The following is a 21,665-nucleotide window of genomic DNA, read 5'->3' as shown; positions in this document are numbered from 1 at the left end:
CATGTTTTGTTTTTCCAGAACAAAAGCCTGGAGGCTTAAGATCCAAAAAGAGCCAATGGTTCCATTTGAATCTGAAGACCGAAAGACCAATGTTCCAGGCAATCGGGCAGAAGTTCTTTTTACTCCTGAGAGAATCAGCCTTTTCCTTCCATTCAGGCCTTTAGTTGATTGGATGAGGCCCACTTATGTCTTGTAGAGTTATCTGTTTTATCCAGCCTACCAAGTCAAATTTTTGTTTTGTTTTGTTTTACAGCTTCACGTGAGGCATATGGAAGTTTCTGGGCTAGGGGCTGAATTGGAGCTGCACCTGCTGGCCTACACCACAGCCATGGCAACATCAGATCCAAGCTGCATCTGTAAACTACATTGCAGCTTGGGGCAACATGGGATCCTTAACCCACTGAGTGAGGCCAGGGATCGAACGTACATCCTTGCAGAGATGTCTGGTCCTTAGCCTGCTGAGCCACAACAGGAACTCCAAGAATGCTAATCTCATTTAGAAGCACCTTCACAGACATACCCAGAATAACATTTCACCAAATATCAGGGCACCCCATTGCCTATTCAGATTGAAACAATAAATTAACCATCACAAGTCCATATTTTGTTAACTTGGCCCCCATTTGCATCTCTTGAAACCACACTTGATCTCTAAATAAAGACAGTGAAAAGGTCATACTTCTACCCAATATGATGTAACTATCCCGTCTACAATCACAAACCCACTAACCCCTTCCCCAGAAGAATATGTATTTTCCTTGAGTGAGGTATACTCTTCTTGATATCTTGTAACTTAAATACCATGATATAAAATCAATACATCTTATATTACATGATAAGATCATAAGCAAAGGAAGAAAACACAGATTATAAATATATTCATACTCAACCAAACAATGCACTCCTGACATCATGGTCCTCATTTCTGTAACTGATCACATGGTTGGAGCTGGTATTTATAATCATCTTCCACAGCCCATTTGTACTCTCTTTGGTTCAGCAAGCACCTTAGCTGGTCACAGTTCTTGAGCTGGTAGGGTAACCTAAACCTTCATTCCTGAAGTGTCTGGGCCATGAAAAATTGGGTAGTAGTTTTCCACTGACCTTAACTGCAGGATGCAATAATGAGACAGGAGTTAGCTGAGCAGCTGGGGCTTGTTTCCTGCTGACACGTCAAGGTAAAGATAAAGGCAGGAACAGAGAGGAGTGGAGCTGTGCTTGAGAAGATAAGATGAGCACATGTTTCATTCTTGAGGTCAAGGAGACCTCCTGGACCACACATGCACAAAAACATCCCTCAGGGTCATAAAAGGGAGGGGGTGCTAGCCCATAATATGTCCTGCCAAAATCCCAGAGACCCTCACGCTGAAATCCACCTTGGCAAAAAATTTGAGCACGCATCCGGGCTGGCCCTGAGTCAGACAAAATATGGGCCCAAGACAAGACAAGCAAGATGACCGGTCAGAGGGAACCTGGCCGTGGGGGGAAACTGCCCCCATATAAGCACTTTAAGCCACCCTAAAAGTGCCACTCCCCCTACAAGCCCTTCTGTGTGTCTTTCCACATGAACTTTTCTTCTAATAAACACTGTACTTGCTTCACTCTCCTCTCACTTTGCTGAGTTCTTTCTTCAGAGAAGACAAGGGCCAAGGACCTATTTCAAGCCCGTGGTCCTCATGGTCTAGTGGTTATGATTCAGCGCTCTCACTGCTGCAGCTCGGGTTTGATTCAAGGTCCGTGAACTAACTAAGACCTCACTTTGAGCCATCACCCCCCTGTGTGCCCCACATCAGTCACACTAAAGACATCTTCAGGGATCTCCTATATCCCAGACATAGCCTTCCTTACGACCATTGTGAGTATCAGTTTAATTTCCCCTCGGTAGTCAGGATCAATCATCCTAGCCAACATCATAGCAGTTATTTGCCTGCCAATTCAGAGGCATGAGGAGCCTAAAGTGGCCACCTAAACTTCCAATTCATTTGGAATCATTATTGTGTCTCCTGGTGGAAGTTTTCCTCCCTCTTGAACTAAGGCCTCTAGGCCAGCAGAGTATAGGTTTGCAGGAACAGGAAGCAAACATTTTGCCAGTGGGTTACTAGGGGTATCAGTGAGGGGTTTCCACTATTTCTCATTCCCACCCCTTGATTCCTGGACCTGTGAATTTTGGCTAAGGGAAAATCAATCATATATGGGATGCTGATTCAGAGCATATACAGCCTAATGGAGAAACCTGCCCTAGACCTGCAAGGTATTCACCTAGCTGGCAGTGCAGTGAGGTCTTCAAAAGCCCAGTCCACCATTCTATCAAGCCGGCGGCTTCAGGTTTGTGGGAAATATGGTTAAGACCAGTGAATTCCATGAGCAGGGGCCCTTTGCCACACTTCATTTGCTGTGAAGTGAGTTCTTTGATCACAAAGTGCTCACTGTGAGAGTTTGTGTGGATACCATAACAATGGATAAGGCATCTTCCAGCACCATGGAATGGTGCTATATCAAGAACTCAGTGTTGGCCTCTACTACTGGCAGATTGGGCATTCAGCAATGGCCATAGCCTGGCTGGCCTTGATGGGTGGAAGTCCACGCTGCTGAGTGCAGCCTGTGTAACCCCATCTTTGCTGCCACGGCAATTTTGCTCATGAGCTTGGGTGATGATAGAGGTGGCTAGAGAAGGATACAGACTGGTGTCCACAGAACAGTTTATCATACCCACTTGATTATTAAAACTCTCCTCTGCTGAAGCAACCCATTGGTGAGCATTCACATGGGACAAGAACATTTTCACATTTTCACATTTTTTGCTCATTCAAAGATATCTATCCATGTTTCTCTTCCCCTAGATTTCCTTGTCATCAGTTCTTCAATCATGTTTCTTCCATTTCCCTGACCATCCAGCCAAACCAATGGTCACAGCCCGTGAATAGGTATATAATTGCATATCTGGCTGTTTCTCCTTCTAAGCAAAGTGAGAAACCAGGAGCACTGCTCAAAGTTCTGCCCACTGGGAGGATTTCCCTTTACCTAAGTCCTTCAGGGATGTCCCAAAGAGGAAGGGTAGTGCTGCACTGCCCACTTCCAGGGATGCCTGAATGTTGTGTGGAAACATCTGGGAACCAGGCCCAAGCTTTCTTTTCATTTATCCACTGATCAGAGGGAACTCTCAATAAGGCCATAGGAACAGGCTATGAGAGAAGAGGCAGTGCAGCAGGGGTGCAGACCATGGGACAGAATAATGGATAAATAAATTATAGTAAAGTCACACGATGGCATACTAAAGAACAATGAAAATTTAGAACCTCGGCCATATGAGAGAGATGAATCTTCCAAACGAGATGATGAGCAAAAGCAAGCTGCAGGAGCTTAGGCAGATATTTTATGTTTCTTTCAATTTTTGTATCATTCAAATTTTTTTTTTTTTTTTTGGCTGTGCCTGCAGCATGTGAAAATTTCCAGCCACAGCAAAGCAGGATCCTTAACTACTAGGCCACCAGGGAACTCCTATTTTTTTTTCTTTTTTTCTTCTGAATCTTTCTGTTAGCTGGACTTTGGATCTCAGGGCATATATCTGCTGCATGTCTTCCAAGATTTTCAATTTTTGGTGTTCTGATGGTATTTTTCTAGAGCTGTATGGGATTTTATTACCTTAAAAATTATATATGTTAAGTGTTTTTGTTTTGATATGTTTTGTTATAGTAAAGAGGTAATTGTGTTTATTCAGTCTGCTACCTTATTTTTACTTTGTAAATCTCAATACCATCTTGCTAACAGTGGTTCATAATTGTTATTTTATTTTGCATTATTATTTTTATTGTACTAAAATACACATCACATAAAATTTACCATTTTAACCATTTTTAAGTGTATAGCACAGAGGCATTAAGCACATTTGTTGTTAGGTAACCATAACGACTAGTCACATCCAGAACTTTCTTCATTACCCCAAACTGAAACTCTGTATTTGTTAAGCAATAAATCCTCATTTCCCTCTCCCATCAGCCCCTGGTAACCACTATTCTACTTTCTGTCTATGAATCTGACTATTTTACATACCATGTATAGGTGGAATCATACAATATTTGTCCCTTTGAGTCTGCTTTATTTCCCGTCTTCAAGATTCATCCATGTTGAGGCATATATTAGATTTTCCTTCCTTTTTGTGGCTGAATAATATTTCATTGTAGGATAGACCACATTTTGTTTATTCACTCATCTGTTCATTGACACTTTGGTTGTTTCTACCTTTTGACTCCTATGAATAATGTTTCCATGGACATTATTAGTGTATAAGTACCTGTCTGAGGTTTTGCTTTCAATTATTTTGGGAATATTCCCAGAAGGGCAATTGCTGGATTATATATGGTAATTCTATTTTTAATTTTTTAAGGAACTGCCATAACTATTTTCCAAAGCAGCTGCACTATTTTACATTCTCACCAGCAATTCACAAGGATTTAATTTCAACAAGTCTTCACCAACACTTGTTGCTTTCTGTATTATTCTGTTTTTGGTTTTTATTTTATTTTTTTTGCCTTTTTGTCTTTTTGTTGTTGTTGTTGCTATTTCTTGGGCCGCTCCCGCGGCATATGGAGGTTCCCAGGTTAGGGGTCGAATTGGAGCTGTAGCCACCGGCCTACGCCAGAGCCACAGCAACGCAGGATCCGAGCCGCGTCTGCAACCTACACCACAGCTCACGGCAACGCCGGATCGTTAACCCACTGAGCAAGGGCAGGGACCGAACCCGCAACCTCACGGGTCCTAGTCGGATTCGTTAACCACTGCGCCACGACGGGAATTCCTACGGTTTTTATTACATACTCATTTTCCGCTCTTATTATCACTATCATAATAGAAATAAAAAGCGTGCAGAAGAGGATCCGAGGTTACATCAGAGGCTGGTAGACAAGGTTTCAGGCTCCTCGGGTTTCCAGCAGGACCCCTTCCTCTAGCCTTCCTACCCTTGGCCCTTCTCAGACACTGTATGGGCCCGTGCCGTGGAGACTTCTGGGAAATAGAGTTCGAAAGGAAAAGCGCTGCGGTTCTCCTGTGCGCAGGCGCTTTTGCGCCCGTCGGCCTGTCGGCGGCGGCAACAAATATCCCTACGCTAGGTGTACCGCTTGCCTGCAGTGCTGTCTGCCTCTTCGAGTCCCCGCCCCGGCGAGCCCAGGTACAGCCAGTAAGAGTGGGTCCGGGGTGTGCGGCTCCTGCGGCGGGGCCAGGACAGAGGGCCAGCCGGGGCGGGAGTCCCAGCTGCGGGCGTCCAAGCCAAGGCGGCCTCGGCAGGTGAACGCGGCCCGAGGAGGGGGCGTTGCCCGGGGAGGTTCCCCCGTCTGTCCCCTGGGCCTCAGTCTCCGCCCAGGCTTCTGGAGAAAGGTCCCCCCAAAAGGTTGAAGGATGCTGTGTCTTGTTTCAGTGTTCACGAACCCCGGGGCGTTTTTTGGCTTTTAGCATTTGCTGGTTTTACTCCCCAGAGTTAAAATTTATTTTTTTATGTTTACCCATTTTTGCTAACCATGCTTTCTTGTTCTTCCAGAGTGAATCCTAAGTGATTTAACTATTTTCTTTTTTTGTAATTTTTGAGTGATTTTGTCCGCTAAGTTATTTCCCTTTTCTTTAAATTTTAAGTTCATTTCTATCCAACGAAGGTGTTTCTTCTGAGCCTTGTATATTTTGGGGACGGGGGAAGGGAAGGTAGGTGGTTAATATTTCCTTTTGCTTTTTTTTTTTTTTTTTTTTTTTGTCTTTTTGCCATTTCTTGGGCCGCTCCCACGTATATGGAGGTTCCCAGGCTAGGAGTCTAATCGGAGCTGTAGCCACCGACCTACGCCAGAGCCACAGCAACTCGGGATCCGAGCCGCGTCTGCGACCTACACCACAGCTCACGGCAATGCCGGATCATTAACCCACTGAACAAGGCCACGGATAGAACCCGCAACCTCATGGTTCTTAGTCGGATTCCTTAACCACTGAGCCATGACAGGAACTCCTCCTTTTACATTTAAGGAGCTTTGGTAACTCTTCATAAAGGAAACACAACTTCCAAGAGGAATAGTTGGTTGGCTACGCCTGAAAAGTACACCAGTTCTTCACATGGCATTTGAAGAATTTTTATAATCACAACTGTATTTTTTTCCTCTCTCTCTCTTTTTTTTTGGCCGCTCCAAGGCACATGAGCCACAGCTGCGATCTAAGCCCCAGCTGGTGCAACCGCAGATCCTTAACCCACTGTACTGGGCCAGAGTTGGACCTGCGTCCCAAGCTCTCCCGAGATGATCCTATTGCACCACAGTGGAAACTTCCATAATTGTAATTATTATAGCTCAAAATATCTAAATGCAGGTGCTTGGCATATTTATGTCATTTCTCATTAATTTAGCATCTCCGTGAGCCCAATGTGACTGCTCTTTACACTGTCAATGCTTGTCAGACAGTGCTAGTTGGATTCATCTTTATTCATAAACCAGTGGCTGAAAGGTAGCAGGCCCAGTGACTGGAAGTCGCTTACTGTCCACTCCTGGTTTTGGTGGTCACGCCCAGGGCTCCTCCAGCTCTGATCTGCACAGTTCTCAATGTGTGATTTCTAACCTGGTCTGAGCCTAATGAGTGTGGGAGTGCAAACAGGATGGCAAAACCTCACGGTTTCTTTTTCTCTTTCAGGTACCTTCTCCAAAAGGGGCAGCAGAGGGAGAAATGGCCACAAGGTTGCTGCCAGCCCAGGCTCTGGTGAGTGACGGCTTGTTTTTTTTCTTTCTTTTTTCTTTTTAGGGCTGCACACGAGGCATTGGGAAGTTCCCAGGCTAGGGTTGAAATGGAGCTATAGCTATTGGCCTATACCACAGCCATAGCAACCTCGGGTTCCCGACACACTGAGTGAGGCCAGGGATTGAACCCATGTCCTCATGGATGCTAGTCAGATTTGTTTCCACCATGCCACAATGGGAACTCCAAAGGCTTCTTTCTTTCTTTCTTTCTTTTTTTTTTTTGTCTTTTTAGGGCTGCACCCTCACCCACCCCAGGCTAGGGGTTGAATCGGAGCTATAGCTGCCAGCCTACACCACAGCCACAGCAATGCCGGATCCTTAATCCACTGACTGGGGCCAGGGATTGAATCCAAGTCCTCTTGGATACTAGTCAGGTTCGTTACCACTGAACTATCATGGGAACTCCTCAATCCAGCATTTTTAGGATTACAAAAATGGAAATAACCTAAATGCCCACCAGTAGATTAGTTAAGTAAACTGATTCATCTATACAGTGAGATACTGGGCAGCAAATAAAAAATATTGAGTGGGATAAATTTATTTTATAATGTCTGTTTAAATCTAGAGCCATATTAGCATGTAAAAGGTCTGAAAGGTCACACAGCAGGAAGTTAATAACCTTGTTTCTGGTGGTAGAAAATGAGGTTAATATTCCTTTTCCTTTTGCCTATTGATCTTGCCTAATTTGCTTTTTTTTTTTTTTTTTTTTTTTGTCTTTTTTGTCTTTTTGTCTTTTTTTGTTGTTGTTGTTGTTGTTGCTATTTCTTGGGCCGCTCCCGCGGCATATGGAGGTTCCCAGGTTAGGGGTTGAATCGGAGCTGTAGCCACCGGCCTACGCCAGAGCCACAGCAACGCAGGATCCGAGCCGCGTCTGCAACCTACACCACAGCTCACGGCAACGCCGGATCGTTAACCCACTGAGCAAGGGCAGGGACCGAACCCGCAACCTCATGGTTCCTAGTCGGATTCGTTAACCACTGCGCCACGACGGGAACTCCCCTAATTTGCTTTTTAAAAAAGGATTCTTAGTCATAAAAGAAAGGGCCACTGTTTTTTTTTTTTTTTTTTTTAATACATTTTTTTTTGGTCTTTTTGCCTTTTCTAGGGCTGCTCCTGTGGCATATGGAGATTCCCAGGCTAGGGGTCTAATCAGAGCTGTAGCGCCGGCCTACGCCAGAGCCACAGCAACGCCAGATCCGAGATGCGTCTGCAACCTATACCACAGCTCATGGCAACGCCAGATCCTTAACCCACTGAGCAAGGCCAGGGACCGAACCCGCAACCTCATGGTTCCTAGTCAGATTCATTAACCATTGAGCCACGATGGGAACTCCAAGGGCCACTAGTTTAAAAGCAATGATTTGTAGTGCACTGAAGCAGATGTTATTGAAGGCAAGTTTGCCTGCTTGCCGCACAGTGAGGCCAAACAGAAACATTTGGAGTGGAGAAAGGTTTATTGTTGGTCCAAGCAAGGAGGGGGCATTGCAGGGGGAGGCTTGTGCTTAAAAGACTCAAACTCCCTAATGGCTTTTTGGGAAAAGTTTCTATGGGCAAAATTTGGGATAAGGATGCAGGGCGTGTGACTTGTTTCTGATTGGTTGGTGGTGAGATAACAGCAGCATTCTAGGACTCTTTTGTGCTTAGTCTGAAGTAACTGTCCTCCACCTGGGTGGGCGCCTTAGTTCCTGCAGAACTCAAAGATACATCGTTATGTGTCCCTTGAACAGGAACCAGGACCCTGCTTTTTTGCTGTGCTCTTGCTCTTCTTTTGTTTCTGCATTTCTTCACTTCCCTGATGCGCAGCTCTTTGAATCTGCCCTGGGGTATTCAGGAAGGTCTAGGAGGCTGAAGCCTTTTCCCTACAAATAGGAAGCTGGGAAAGGATTTTGTATCACGGAAGACCCCACCTGGTCCTGCTTGGTTTCAGAGAGATAGAAGAACAGAGGCTTCTGGGGTGGCAAGGGGGAGTCCTACCCACATGCAGCTTTCTCACCTGGCCCTTCAAAGGTTTTGCAGCCCACCACCCTAGGCCTGCTCCTGGGAAAGCCATGCCTGGGGCATTCTCAGAACCTCCCTTACTGTGACTACACTTAGTGCCTTCTTGCTGGGAACACAGATGGCCCAAGGTGATGACAGGATCCTGGCTCACCTCTTCCTCCCTGAGGGAGTGTGCTGCAGGCCCCTAAAACCTGATTCTCACGTCTCACCTTTAAAATGAGTTTAGGTGATTTGTATATTTCCATGTCCAGAGTGTGTTTCCATCATTCTGATTTTGTTTGTGGTTTCAAGTACTTACCTTGTTGGGCTGCTGTGTTTCAGCTTTTTGAGTGGACAGCGCTTCCCTGAAAGTAGGGAGGTGACAGATTTATGCTCAGTAACTGAAGGTGGTCAGGAAGTACTTGGCTTGAAATGCCCAGAACTCAGCATGGTGACAGAATTGCTGCTCAGTCATCCCTCTGAAGGCATGGTCCTGGCTGAGCAGCAGTGGGTTTCTGTTCCAGGAGTCAGTGACATTCAGGGATGTGGCCGTGTTCTTCAGCCAGGACGAGTGGCTGTGCCTGGACTCAGCGCAGAGAACCTTGTACCGGGAGGTGATGCTGGAGAACTACAGCACCCTGTTCTCGCTGGGTAAGGACCTTTCCTTGTAATGCAGGATCTGCTGGGGGAGCGTTTTGGTGACCTCTCCAAGGAGAGCATTTGGAGGGCATGGCTGGCTTCAGCCCACAGCTGGACTCAGAAAGTAGCAGTTGCTATTGCCCCCAGCTGTCGGCGCAAATCTCAGCTTGGTAGAGTTGGTGACAGGCATCCTTTCTCTGATTTTCCTGTCTTCTGCCCCCTGAACTCTGTTCCTCTGGGTCTCATAGGAGGTTCCAGCTTAGAGGAGTGCACAGCCAGATCCCTAACTTTTCCTGAGACCATCTCCTGGCTATCCTCTGGGAGCCCAGTTTTAAGCCCCTCTCAGAACAAATTTCTTTGCTCTCAACTGTCCCCCTGCCCCAGAGACCCTGGGGCTGGATCTGAGTGCCAGAATGGCCACTCATGTCTGCACCATGGATTCATTCTCTTTCTTGCTCATGAACAGGGATTCTGTTTTCCAAACCAAAGGTTATCTTCCAATTAGAGCAAGGGGAAGACCCCTGGATGGTGGAAAATGAAGTTTCTCAAAGCACGTGTCTAGGTGAGTGACAGTAATTGGGAAGGGGGCATAGCATTTTCTAACTGCCCGGGCTCTGCTGGATCAGTGAGGAGGCTGCACTAAGGAGACATTGACCAGGGCCCTGCATGATGTGCCAGGCTAGGTGAGACAAGCTGGGAAGGGCATATCCTCACGCTACCTTTTTGAGTACTTGATACAGCAGGTTCAGAGGGGTGAGTTGAATTCTCCCTCTCTGAGTTGCACTTTTGTCAGATGTCCTTTTATAATGTGAATGCAGACTATGTAATGAAACATGTATAAAGGTTTGTGATTCATATCTTCACCCTTTTTTTCTTGCTTTTACTGGATTATTTTCTTGTTACTTTCCTTTTGTGGTTTGAACAAGCCTTTTATCACTACAGTGCATTGTCCCATCTAGGGTTTTTGCCTTGGCTATCTGCAATGTTTTACATGTGGTTCAGCTAAAAATAAAATGATGTTGGAGTTCCCATTATGGCTCAGAAACAAACCCAACTAGTATCCATGAGGATGTGGGTTCGGTCCCTGGCCGCATTCAGTGGGTTAAGGATTTGGCGTTGCCATGAGCAGTGGTGTAGGTCGCAGACATGGCTTGGATCTGGCATTGCTGTGGCTGTGGTGCAAGCTGGCAGCTGCAGCTCTGATTTGACCCCTAGCCTGGGAACTTCTATATGCCTCATCTATGGCCCTAAGAAAATAAATAAATAAAATAAAATAAATGATGTATGTGTATTTATGTACTGGAGTGAGAAAGGAGGATTAGCAAAATGGTAACAGTTATTCAATTTGGGCAGAAGGCTTGCAAATCTTCAACATGACATTCTAATTCTTTTGTGTGAAAAACTTAAGAAGTAATATGTTCCAAACCCTGGCTGCGAGGACATATCTCTCAATCTCTAAAATCCCTGTGGGCTGCCGAAGTAAGCTAAGCTTTTGCTTTCCCTTCTGCTTTGAATTTTGTCTTTGTTCCTGACATGAGAGGATGGCTCACTCTTTTGAGTTTTGCTACTTGTCCAGAATTTGTTTCCCTTGATGGGAGGAGATAGCCTTTCTGTGTCAGGTCAGTTCTTGTGCTTCCATTCATGAACTTTGTCTTACAATTTTTTCCTTTGGTTTGACTAGAATATTTCTTGACTTATGTTTTCAGGAAGGTTTATGCATGCTGTATTTGTGCCTATCTAGTATCAATTTTTTTTTTTTAACTTATGGGGATTAGTTTTTATTTCCTAAGAATTGTTCAAACTTTGTTCCACAGTTTTGGGAGTATCGTTGATAAAAATTCCTCTATTAGTTCTTTTCTCCCCTCTATTTCCTGTGTAGAAAGCCCTTTTCTCGCTTTTTTGTCTTCTGTCTAGAATATTATAAGTTATCCTTGGAGGAGTTCCTGTCATGGCTCAGTGGGTTAAGGATCCGGTGTTGCCGTGAGCTGTGGTGTAGGTCGCAGACGCGGCTTGGATCCCGCATTGCTGTGGCTGTGGTGTAGGCCAGTGGCTACAGCTCCGATTAGACCCCTAGCCTGGGAACCTCCACATGCCGCAGGAGCGGCCCAAGGAAATGGCAAAAAGACAAAAAAAAAAAAAAAAAGAGATATCCTCTTCATCTTTGGAATTCAGATGACTCATTAGGTTATATCAAGAAGTGTTTTTTTTTGTTTTGTTTTTTAAATATTATTTGGCATTCAGGGGCCCTTTGCTTTTAAGACCCAAGTCCTTTGTCATTTCAGGGGTCTTTTAAACACTTTTTATTTTTATCACATACTAACATCTATTCTGCCACATTCCACTGACAAGTGGGGGAGGCTGACTGCAAGAATAAAGCAAAAGTTCAGTCAGAACCTTAGAAAGTAAATATATCTGTTGTAAGAACCAGAATGATAGTCACTGATGATAGTTTCAAATTTGGCTGTGAGCTTTCTGGTTGTTAAAGAAATAATTAGTTTCAAATTTATTGTGTTTTTCTTTTGCAAGCATTTAAAAAATTAATTTGTTTAAGGTATGCATAGTATTATAAAACAAGAGAAAAAGGAGATTGGCTTGAAATTTGATCAACCATGCTGAGCTGTTTTTAATATTTTACTATTTATCCTTTCAAACTATGAATATTTGTGTTTTACATGAGAGACATACACACAGAAACATATTGATTATACATATTGGTCTCAAGCCTGTTTTTTTTTTTTTTTTTTCTTTTTACAGCTGCACCTGTGGCATATGGAAGTTCCTAGGCTATGGGTCAAGTTGGAGCTGCAGCTGCTAGCAACGGCAATACTGGATCTGAGCTGCATCTGTGACCTGTGCTGCAGCTTGCTGCAAGGCCAGATTCCTAACCCTTAGAGTGAGCAGGGATTGAATCCGCATCCCCATGGCAGTATGTCAGGTTCTTAACCTGCTAGAGCTTATTTTTGATTGTGAATGTTGTTCAGATATTCAGCCCTTATTGAATAGAGGTCTTCCTCATTGAAAGAACTCTTGTTAAGGCATATTTTAGTAAACAATTTCCTTTTGGAAATTTTTGTTTCCTGTTTTTCCCTATTAATATTGCCGTGGAAAATGAAGACAAATATAAGGGGGAAAAGATCCAAGTAATTATAGCACAAAGGAATGAGTTATATTTAAAAAGCAAGGAATGTGCATTAAAATTTAGTTGAGTTTTTGGAAAGCTACTCAACTTCATTATAAATCAGTGAAATTCAAACTAAAGCAATGTGGTACCATTTTTTCCCTATTAAATTACCAAAGGTTAAGAAATACAAATCCAGTGTTTTGCTACTGCTCTGAGCAATAAGCAGTATTTTTAGTGAGATTTTGATTGGAATAGTCTTTCTGGAGGACAGCCTGGCTTTATTAAAATCAACCCCAGATTTAGAAATTTATCTTAAGAAATTTCATAACTGTGCAGAGTTGCAAAGATGGTGAAAAGAATGCTTGCTATGAAAAAAGAATGCTTGCTATGAAGTGTAACTAGGAATAAAGAGAACTAAATGAATCAGAAGGGGACATATTAAATATGATATATTCATGTATTGGAATAATTTGTAGCCATTAAAATGATGATGTCAGTCTACATTTATTGACATGAAAGGAAGTTCACAAATTTTTCTTTTGTCTTTTTAGGGCCACACCCATGGCATATGGAGGTTCCCAGGCTAGGGGTCAAATCAGAGCTGTAACTGCCAGCCCACACCACAGCCACAGCCACAGCCATGCGGGATCCGAGCCGTGTCTTCGACCTACACCATAGCTCATGGAAACTCCGGATCCTTAATCCACTGAGCAAGGCCAGGGATTGAATCTGCGTCCTCATGGATACTAGTAGGGTCTGTTAACCACTGAGCCATGATGGGATGCGAACTCGCACAATTTTTTAAAGTGAAGTTGGGACAGGGGAAAGCTTAGTTTCAACCCATTTAGACTTTTTAAAGTAAAAGTTTCTTTTACATACAGAATAATTCTGATGAGCTAAATTCCACATATAGCAACGATTATATTTACATGATGTGTTTATGGGTGAAATGATTTTCATTTTTATAGTTTTCTGTATTTTCCTCATTTTTCATATGATTATATATTTCCTTTTAGTTAAGAAAATTAAAGCTTTCATAAAATAAATCATTTCTTTTGAATCAGTGATTCCATTTCTTGCACAGTATTGTAAATGAAAAAAGGTGGACAGAAAGTCATTCTTTTTTTTTAGTTCTCAAAATAACGCTTTTTTTTCATTTTTTTATTACTCAAATGAATTTATCACATCTGTAGTTGTATAATGATCATAACAATATGATTTCACAGGATTTCCATCCCACAGCCCAAGCACATCCTCCCAACCCCCAAACTGTCTCCTCCGGAGACCATAAGTTTTTATTGTCTGTGAGTCAGCATCTGTTCTGCAAAGAAGTTCCGCCTGTCCTTTTTCCAGATTCCACATGTCAGTGAAAGCATTTAATGTTGGTGCCTCATTGTATGGCTGACTTCACTTGACATGATCGTTTCTAGGTCCATCCATGTTGCTAAAAATGCTGGTATTTCGTTCTTTTTGATGGCTGAGTAATATTCCACTGTGTATATGTACCACATCTTCTGGATCCAGTCCTCTGTCAATGGACATTTAGGTTGTTTCCATGTTTTGGCTATTGTAAATAGTGCTGCAATGAACATTGGAGTACATGTGTCTTTGCGAGTCATGGTTTTCTCTGGATAGATGCCCAGGAGTGGGATTGCTGGGTCAAATGGTAGTTCTATGTTTAGTTTTCTGAGGAATCTCCATACTGTTTTCCACCATGGTTGCACCAATTTACAATCCCACCAACAGTGTACTAGGGTTCCTTTTTCTCCACACCCTCTCCAGCACTTATTGTTTGTAGACTTTTGGATGATGGCCATTCTGGCTGGTGTAAGGTGGTACCTCATCGTGGTTTTGATTTGCATTTCTCTAATAATGAGTGATGCTGAACATCTTTTCATGTGTTTTTTGGCCATCTGTATGTCTTTTTTTGAGAACTGTCTGTTTAGATCTTCTACCCATTTTTTGATGGGGTTGTTTGTGTTTTTGATATGGAGCTGCAGAAGGTGTTTGTAAATTTTGGAGATTAATCCCTTGTCAGTTGATTCACTTGCAAAGATTTTCTCCCATTCTGTGGGTTGTCTTTTTGTGTTGTTTAGGGTTTCCTTTGCTGTGCAAAAAGTCATTCTTAAGAATGTATTCTTCTCCCAATATTTCCTATATCACCATATATCACCAATCTCCATTGGGCTCCTGGAGCCAAAAGCTAGGCATCATTCTTGAATTCTCTCACTTTTTCTTTACTCCTCTTCATAGGTGAACATACCTGTCATCTCTGCCTCTTGTGCTCACTTCTACTAACATACCAGTGCAAACTGCCATCACCTTCATCTAGGAAGACTGTAGCAGCCTCCTAATTGGCTGCTCTCCATCTGTTTTTGTTCTTTTTTCCTTTGCCCCCAATTACAGTACATTTGTCCCTTCTAACTCCCAGTGATCCTTAGAAGAAATTCTAAACACCTTTCTATATCTTAAAAGCTCCCACATGACATGGCCCTGCCCATTCATTTCTTCACCTTTCAGCACTCTCCCTTGGTTCCCTCTTGCTTAGACTTCTTTATGTTCCACAAACATACAAAGCTTATTCCTGCCTTAAGGCCCTTATGCTGGCTCTTCTTTCTGACTACAATCATCCTCATACCCAAATTTTTGCATGGCTAGCTTTTGTGTTTTATTTAGATCTCATCTTCTATTTCCTCTTCACCCAGTTTAAAAAATCAAGTTGTTCAATTATGTTACACATCACCTCGTTTTTGTTGGTTTTCTTACAGTTCTCATTATTCCCAAACTTCTTTGTTTATTTGGTTACTTTGTTATTCTCAGCTTCTGGAATATAAGCCTTGTGAAAACTGGACTCTTATCTGGTATATATTCCTGTAACCCAGAGTCTTGAACTTTGTTTGCATGGTACCTTGTGGACACTCAGTAAAGATTGTCTGAGACAGTCAGTGAATGTTCATCACAGGATTATTCATAGCACTCAAATGAGACTCCAAACTTCACTAGCTTAGGCCCTGTGTCTCAGAGCCTTTTGGGGACAGTTCTTCTACTTTTTTGTTTATAGCCCCTCTGTAGTTTTCTTTTTGGATTTACCTTGAGTGCATTGGTGGCTGACCTGAGAGATGAAGCTGAATAACAGTACAACCTGCTGTACTCAGAATTACCCTTTACCTGTGACCTCTGCTTTGTTACTAGATCAGATCTGGCTCTGAAGAAGAGCTGCCTCTCACTTCCTCCTCCCACTTACATATAGGTTTCCTCAGATCCTTTCCACCCAGGTGCATCTTCTATCTTCCTTCTTTCTCTTGCTCTTCTTTCTTCCATCCTTTTTAAAGGACTCCAAGGATGTATTTGTTAGCCATACTTACATATTTTGATATCACTTTTATTTACTCCTAGTGCAAGACAGACTTACATGTCTCATTTATTTTAGGATGGGAGAGCTTGTTTGAAACCACAGTGTCTGAAGAAGAAAATAAGGAAGTAATGAATAAACTCATAGGTGATGGACCTTTTGACTTCAAATTGGGAAAAATCTACATAAATGAAGACAAACCAGAGAATCAGCAAGGCAAGAAGAACAGACTTTTCAGGGAAGTCTTAGTTACCATCAAGAAAACTTGTTTGGAGGAGAAAAGCTTTACAGATATTGAACTTGGGAAAAGTATTGATCTAAAATCATCATTTATTAGAAAATCCAGAATTGTTTCCAGAGGAAGGAAGCCCCGTTCACAGCAGTATTCAATTCTTTTTAAACAACTGGGAATCAACATGGTGCGTAAATGTTACAGGTGTAATATCTGTGGGAAAATCTTCCTCCACAGTTCTTCCCTGAGTAAACATCAGAGAATCCATACAGGAGAGAAGCTCTATAAATGTAAGGAATGTAGGAAAGCTTTCAGCCAAAGCTCATCTCTAACTCAGCACCTGAGAGTTCATACTGGGGAAAAGCCTTATATTTGTAGTGAATGTGGAAAAGCCTTCAGTTTCACTACATCTCTCATTGGACATCAGAGAATGCATACTGGAGAGAGACCCTATAAATGTAATGAATGTGGGAAAACATTTAAAGGTAGTTCATCCCTTAATAATCACCAGCGAATTCATACTGGAGAAAAGCCCTATAAGTGTAATGAATGTGGGAGAGCCTTTAGCCAGTGCTCATCTCTTATTCAGCATCATAGAATTCATACTGGAGAGAAACCATATGAATGTAGTCAGTGTGGGAAAGCCTTTACTTCAATATCACGGCTAAGTAGACACCATAGAATTCATACTGGAGAGAAACCCTTTAACTGTAATGAGTGTGGAAAAGTATTCAGTTACCACTCAGCCCTTATTATACATCAGAGAATTCATACTGGTGAGAAACCCTATGCCTGTAAAGAATGTGGAAAAGCTTTCAGCCAAAGCTCAGCTCTTATACAACATCAAAGAATTCACACTGGAGAAAAACCGTACAAATGTAATGAATGTGGGAAAGCTTTCTCCTGGATTTCACGGCTTAATATACACAACAGAATCCATACTGGAGAGAAACCATATAATTGTAAGGAATGTGGAAAAGCCTTCAGTTCCCACTCAGCAGTTAATACTCATCGAAAAATTCATACTGGAGAGAAACCTTATAAATGTAGTAACTGTGAAAAAGCCTTCAACCAAAGCTCAGCTCTAATTCAGCACCAGAGAATTCATACTGGAGAGAAACCATATAACTGTAAGGTATGTGGGAAAGCCTTTAGACAAAGTTCGTCCCTTATGACACATATGAGAATTCATACAGGAGAAAAGCCTTATAAATGTAAAGAATGTGGGAAAGCTTTTAGTCAGAGCTCATCCCTTACAAATCATCAGAGGACTCATACTGGAGAAAGACTATAAGTAAAATGCGTGTGGAAAAATCTTCCAGCTGAAGTTCATTCCATAAGAACTATCAAAGAATTAATCCTGGGGAGGAAATCATGAAGAGTAGTTAACTGTGGATTAAACTTCGGAATTTAGAACTCATCAAACATCAGAGACTTCTTGATGCAGGAGAACCTAAGGAATAGTAGGAAGGCTTCTATAAAATGTTTTTTATATGTCCTTAAGTTATTACTATAGGAAATTTGTCAAATCAAAAGGTTAGTATTTTACTTTCTTTCTGGTGATGTATGATAACAGCCACCAGCTTTCACAGGCATCACTGGGAAGCATGCTGATTTATGGAAAAGTGCAGCCATAAAATCTAGATTTCAGATTAATCTAGGAGTCTATTTTTTTGAAACTGCATTTGAGTGTTAATGTAGCCAGTTGCACTAAGAAGAATGTTTTGGAAAGGAAATGTGAGCAGGTGACCTGGAGCTACCTCACTGTCACTAAAATTTGTTTTGTAATAGCTTAAAAGCAACTTCTGTGTTTGGTGGTGGTTAAAACTTTTGAGTTATTTTTCCCTGGCTTCCTAAGCCATGTACTTGAAAAGAAAATCACTCTGTAAACTGTTTCTCCCTGGCTTCCTAAGCCATTTACTTGAAAAGAAGATCACTCTGTAAACTCACATAAGCTCTGTGAGTTTTCTCCCTGACTACTTGTTCGGAACTCTGAATCACATCAAATCACCTCTAAAGTCACATTATTCCAAATCACAAAATGCATGGTATTTCACTTGTTTTTCTCCTAAAGTGATTACCTTTGCTGTATTAAGTTGTAAATGTTATTCATACAACTACTGCTTTAGCAAGTTAACGTACTGATAATTGTTGTTAAAACTGTCTTTCAGTGTAGCCATAGGGAGCATGACTCTTGGCTCCCAGGCTGTGCCTGCTTCCTTGAGTTCTCTAGTTACCAGCTACTGGGAAGGACCAGGAACAACATGGAGCTTGGGTTGTTATCCCAGGAGTTAAAGTGAACAAGGTCATTTTCACCTGTACATTCTACCCTACCTCCCTCAGATGATGCTTACTCTTTCCCCCACTCTGAGGGCCACTAGACAAAAATCCAGGCTCTAAGTTCAAATGCTTTTTCCTCCAAAAAAAATGACTTATATCTTTTAAAAGTTATTTATCCCACTAAAGCATTTCTAAAATGTGAAAAATTGAGCAAGTTAAAACAGTTATCTGACAACTCATATTAAAATTATTGAGCTTCACAGAGGCTAACATCTAGTTTTGCCAATTTTATCAGGAATAGGCAAGCACTTAAGGATAAGAATGCTTATTTTATTTTATTTTATTCTATTTTTAGGGCCACACCTGTGGCATATGGAAGTTTCCAGGCTGGGGGTTGAATCAGAGCTACAGTTGCTGGCCTACACCACAGCCACAGCAACGCGGGATCCAAGCCGCGTCAGTGACCTACACCACAGCTCACGGCAACTCCGGATCCTTAACCCACTGAGCAAGGCCAGGGATGGAACCTGCAACCTCATGGTTCCTAGTTGGGTTCATTAGCTGCTGAGCCATGAAGGGAACTCCTGTCATTTCATTTTACTTTATTTTATTTTATTTTATTTTTTTTATTTTTTGTCCTATTTTAGGGCCGCACCCGTGGCATATGGAGGTTCCCAAGCTAGGGGTCTAATCGGAGCTATAGCCGCTGGCCTACAGCCACAGCCACAGCAACGCGGGATCCAAGCCGCGTCAGTGACCTACACCACAGCTCACGGCAACTCCGGATCCTTAACCCACTGAGCAAGGCCAGGGATGGAACCTGCAACCTCATGGTTCCTAGTCGGATTTGTTAATCACTGAGCCATGACAAGAACTCCCTGTCATTTCATTTTAAAAAGTGTTAGGTTTTTTCTATTTACTAAGGCACTAAAAAGAAAAAACAAAACTTCTGCAAAGGTAGTTATTAAGGGGTGAAGATTAAGCAAAGCAAAAATCAGTGAATTCAGCTTTTGCCTTCCTGAGACTAACTCATCTCACTGTTTCAGACTCATGAGGAATAAACTCTTTGGGGTCCTTTAATGCTCTGCTTGCAGTACCTCTTTTCCCACAATCATTCTTTTAAATTCTTTGATGACCTAAAGTGAGAAAATTCCGAGGAAACACATAACTTCCCTATTGTAGTTCGGGGTGCTATACCAAAATACCAGAGTCTGGTACCTTATAAACAAGAGAAGTTTATTTCTCACAGTTCCTATTTTTGGGAAGTCCAAGATCAAGGCAGTGGCATGGTTGTATTATGGTTAGAACCCTCTTGCTGGTTTATTTCTGGTGCCTTCTCACAGGCCTCACATGGTGACTCAGACCTCTCCTAAGGGGACAGATATAATCACAAGGGAGGAGGCCTCATGATAGTCACTTCCCAAGGCCCCATCTCCTAATACCATCACCTTTGGGGCTGGATTTCAACATAAGAATTTTGAGGGGACAGAGACATTCAGACCGTAGCATTCTCCAAGTATTAATAATCCTAAAATCATCAAAAACTTAAAATGATAGAAGGTATTAGGTCTAGTTAGTACCTTTTTACGGCCATAGTTCCCCAGAAGTTCCCTGGCAAGGGGTTGAATTGCAGCTGCAGCTGCAGCTCTTTGCCACAGCCACAGCAGCAACACCAGATCCAAGCCACATCTGTAACCTGTGTTGCAGCTTGTGGCAACGCCAGATCCTTAACCCACTGAGCAAGGCCAGGAGTGAACCCATATCGTCACAGACACTGTCAGGTTCTTAACCTGCTGAGCCCCAACAGCAACTCCTGGGCCTAGTTATCTTTAAGGTGAGGTCTGTCAAACTTGCATGTAACAAATTGTTTAAGTCGTTTGCAAGATCTTTCAGAGGAGATCATCTATTAAGCACAGTGACTGAAATATAAGCCAGTACCAAAATCAGACAAGGAAAGTTTAAGAAAGGAAAATTGCAGGCCAATATGAACAGAAATGTAAAAATCTTAAAGCATTTGTAAATACGTAATTCAAAAGTATCTAAACAGTTAATACATCATGATAAATAAGAGATTTTTCATGGGAATGCCTGGGTTATTTTAACATTAGGAAATGTACCGATGCTATGTACCACGTTAACATGAACAGAAGTCAGTCCATGTGCTCATCTCAATAGATGTAGAGAAATAACCAAAATAGAAGCAAAGAGATCCTGCTCTGTGGCACTGGGAATTATATCTAGTCACTTATGATGGAGCATGATAATGTGAGAAAAAAGAATTATACATGTATGTGTAACTGGGTCACCATGCTGTACAGCAGAAAATTGACACAACACTGTAAACCAGCCATAATGAAAAAAATAAAAATCATTATTAGGAACCTTGAGGTTGCAGGTTCGATCCCTGGCCTTGCTCAGTGGGTTAAGGATCCGGCATTTCTGTGAGCTGTGGTGTAGGTTGCAGATGTGGCTCAGATCCCGCATTACTGTGGCTCTGGAGTAGGCCGGCGGCTACAGCTCCAATTGGATCCCTAGCCTGAGAACCTCCATATGCCAAGGGGGCAGCCCTAGAAAAAGCAAAAAGACCAAAAAAAAAAAAAAATTGACAGAACACTGTAAACCAGCTATAATGAAAAAAATAATAAAAATCATTATTAAAAAAATACTCAGCACCTGCTCATGATAAAAACTCTTAGCCAAGCAACAATAGAAGGGAACTTTCTAATCAGATTTACAAAGTATTTACCAAAAGCTTGCTTAAAAAAAAGTGGTAAAAAGTTAAAAATATTCATAGCATAACGACTATGGGGAAAGAATGAACTACTCAAAAGTACTTCTAAGAAGCAGAAAGAGTTCATCCACAGAGAAAAACTGGATGCCTACCCTACCCTCACTATATCTAGAATTATATGAAAGGCAAAACTGACTTTTGGAAGATTATGTAAGGAATAACTTTATCTTCTCAAGATAGAGAAGGATTTTTTTTAAACAATACAAATAGGCTATATAAAATGTTTGTTATTTGCTCACGTTAAAATAAGGAACTTCTGCTTATTAAAATACACTAAAAAGGAAGTGTGAAGACACTGTTTTTTTGTTTTTATTACTCAAATGAATTTATTACATCTGCAGTTGTATAATGATCATAACAATCTGATTTCACAGGATTTCCATCCCACAGCCCAAGCACATCCTCCCACCCCCCGAATTGTCTCCTCTGGAGACCATAAGTTTTTCAATGTCTGTGAGTCAGCATCTGTTCTGCAAAGAAGTTCCGCCTGTCCTTTTTCCAGATTCCACATGTCA

General features: G+C 42.1%; 1 protein-coding gene across 29 annotated transcripts; it reads left to right on the top strand.

Annotated features, from left to right (window-relative positions):
• The first annotated feature begins 5,053 nt into the window (after positions 1–5,053).
• Positions 5,054–21,430, top strand: ZNF879 (zinc finger protein 879). 29 transcript variants are annotated; one of them, XR_014837958.1, is made up of 6 exons: positions 5,054–5,164; positions 6,655–6,720; positions 9,260–9,386; positions 9,841–9,936; positions 15,926–18,819; positions 20,778–21,430. XR_014837958.1 is itself a non-coding variant. In XM_085013636.1 (6 exons), the coding sequence occupies exons 4-6, from the start codon at positions 9,353–9,355 to the stop codon at positions 17,371–17,373; spliced, it is 1,578 nt and encodes a 525-aa protein (XP_084869762.1). In that variant the 5' UTR covers positions 5,054–5,164; positions 6,655–6,720; positions 6,991–7,132; positions 9,260–9,352; the 3' UTR covers positions 17,374–19,439. The 29 variants fall into 29 exon arrangements, 5 of the variants coding, with proteins under 5 accessions (XP_084869762.1, XP_084869759.1, XP_084869763.1 ...); XR_014837955.1 differs by having other exon boundaries at positions 15,926–18,841; XR_014837951.1 differs by having other exon boundaries at positions 15,926–19,112.
• Positions 21,431–21,665: the final 235 nt, after the last annotated feature.

Source organism: Sus scrofa, chromosome 2 (assembly GCF_054392235.1).
Source record: "Sus scrofa isolate SSC_HxYL_T2T_F1_AM1 chromosome 2, Sscrofa_HxYL_maternal_Yorkshire_Landrace_v2.0, whole genome shotgun sequence".
Classification (NCBI taxonomy): Eukaryota; Metazoa; Chordata; class Mammalia; order Artiodactyla; family Suidae; genus Sus; species Sus scrofa.
This window is presented reverse-complemented; position numbering and strand designations above follow the sequence as displayed.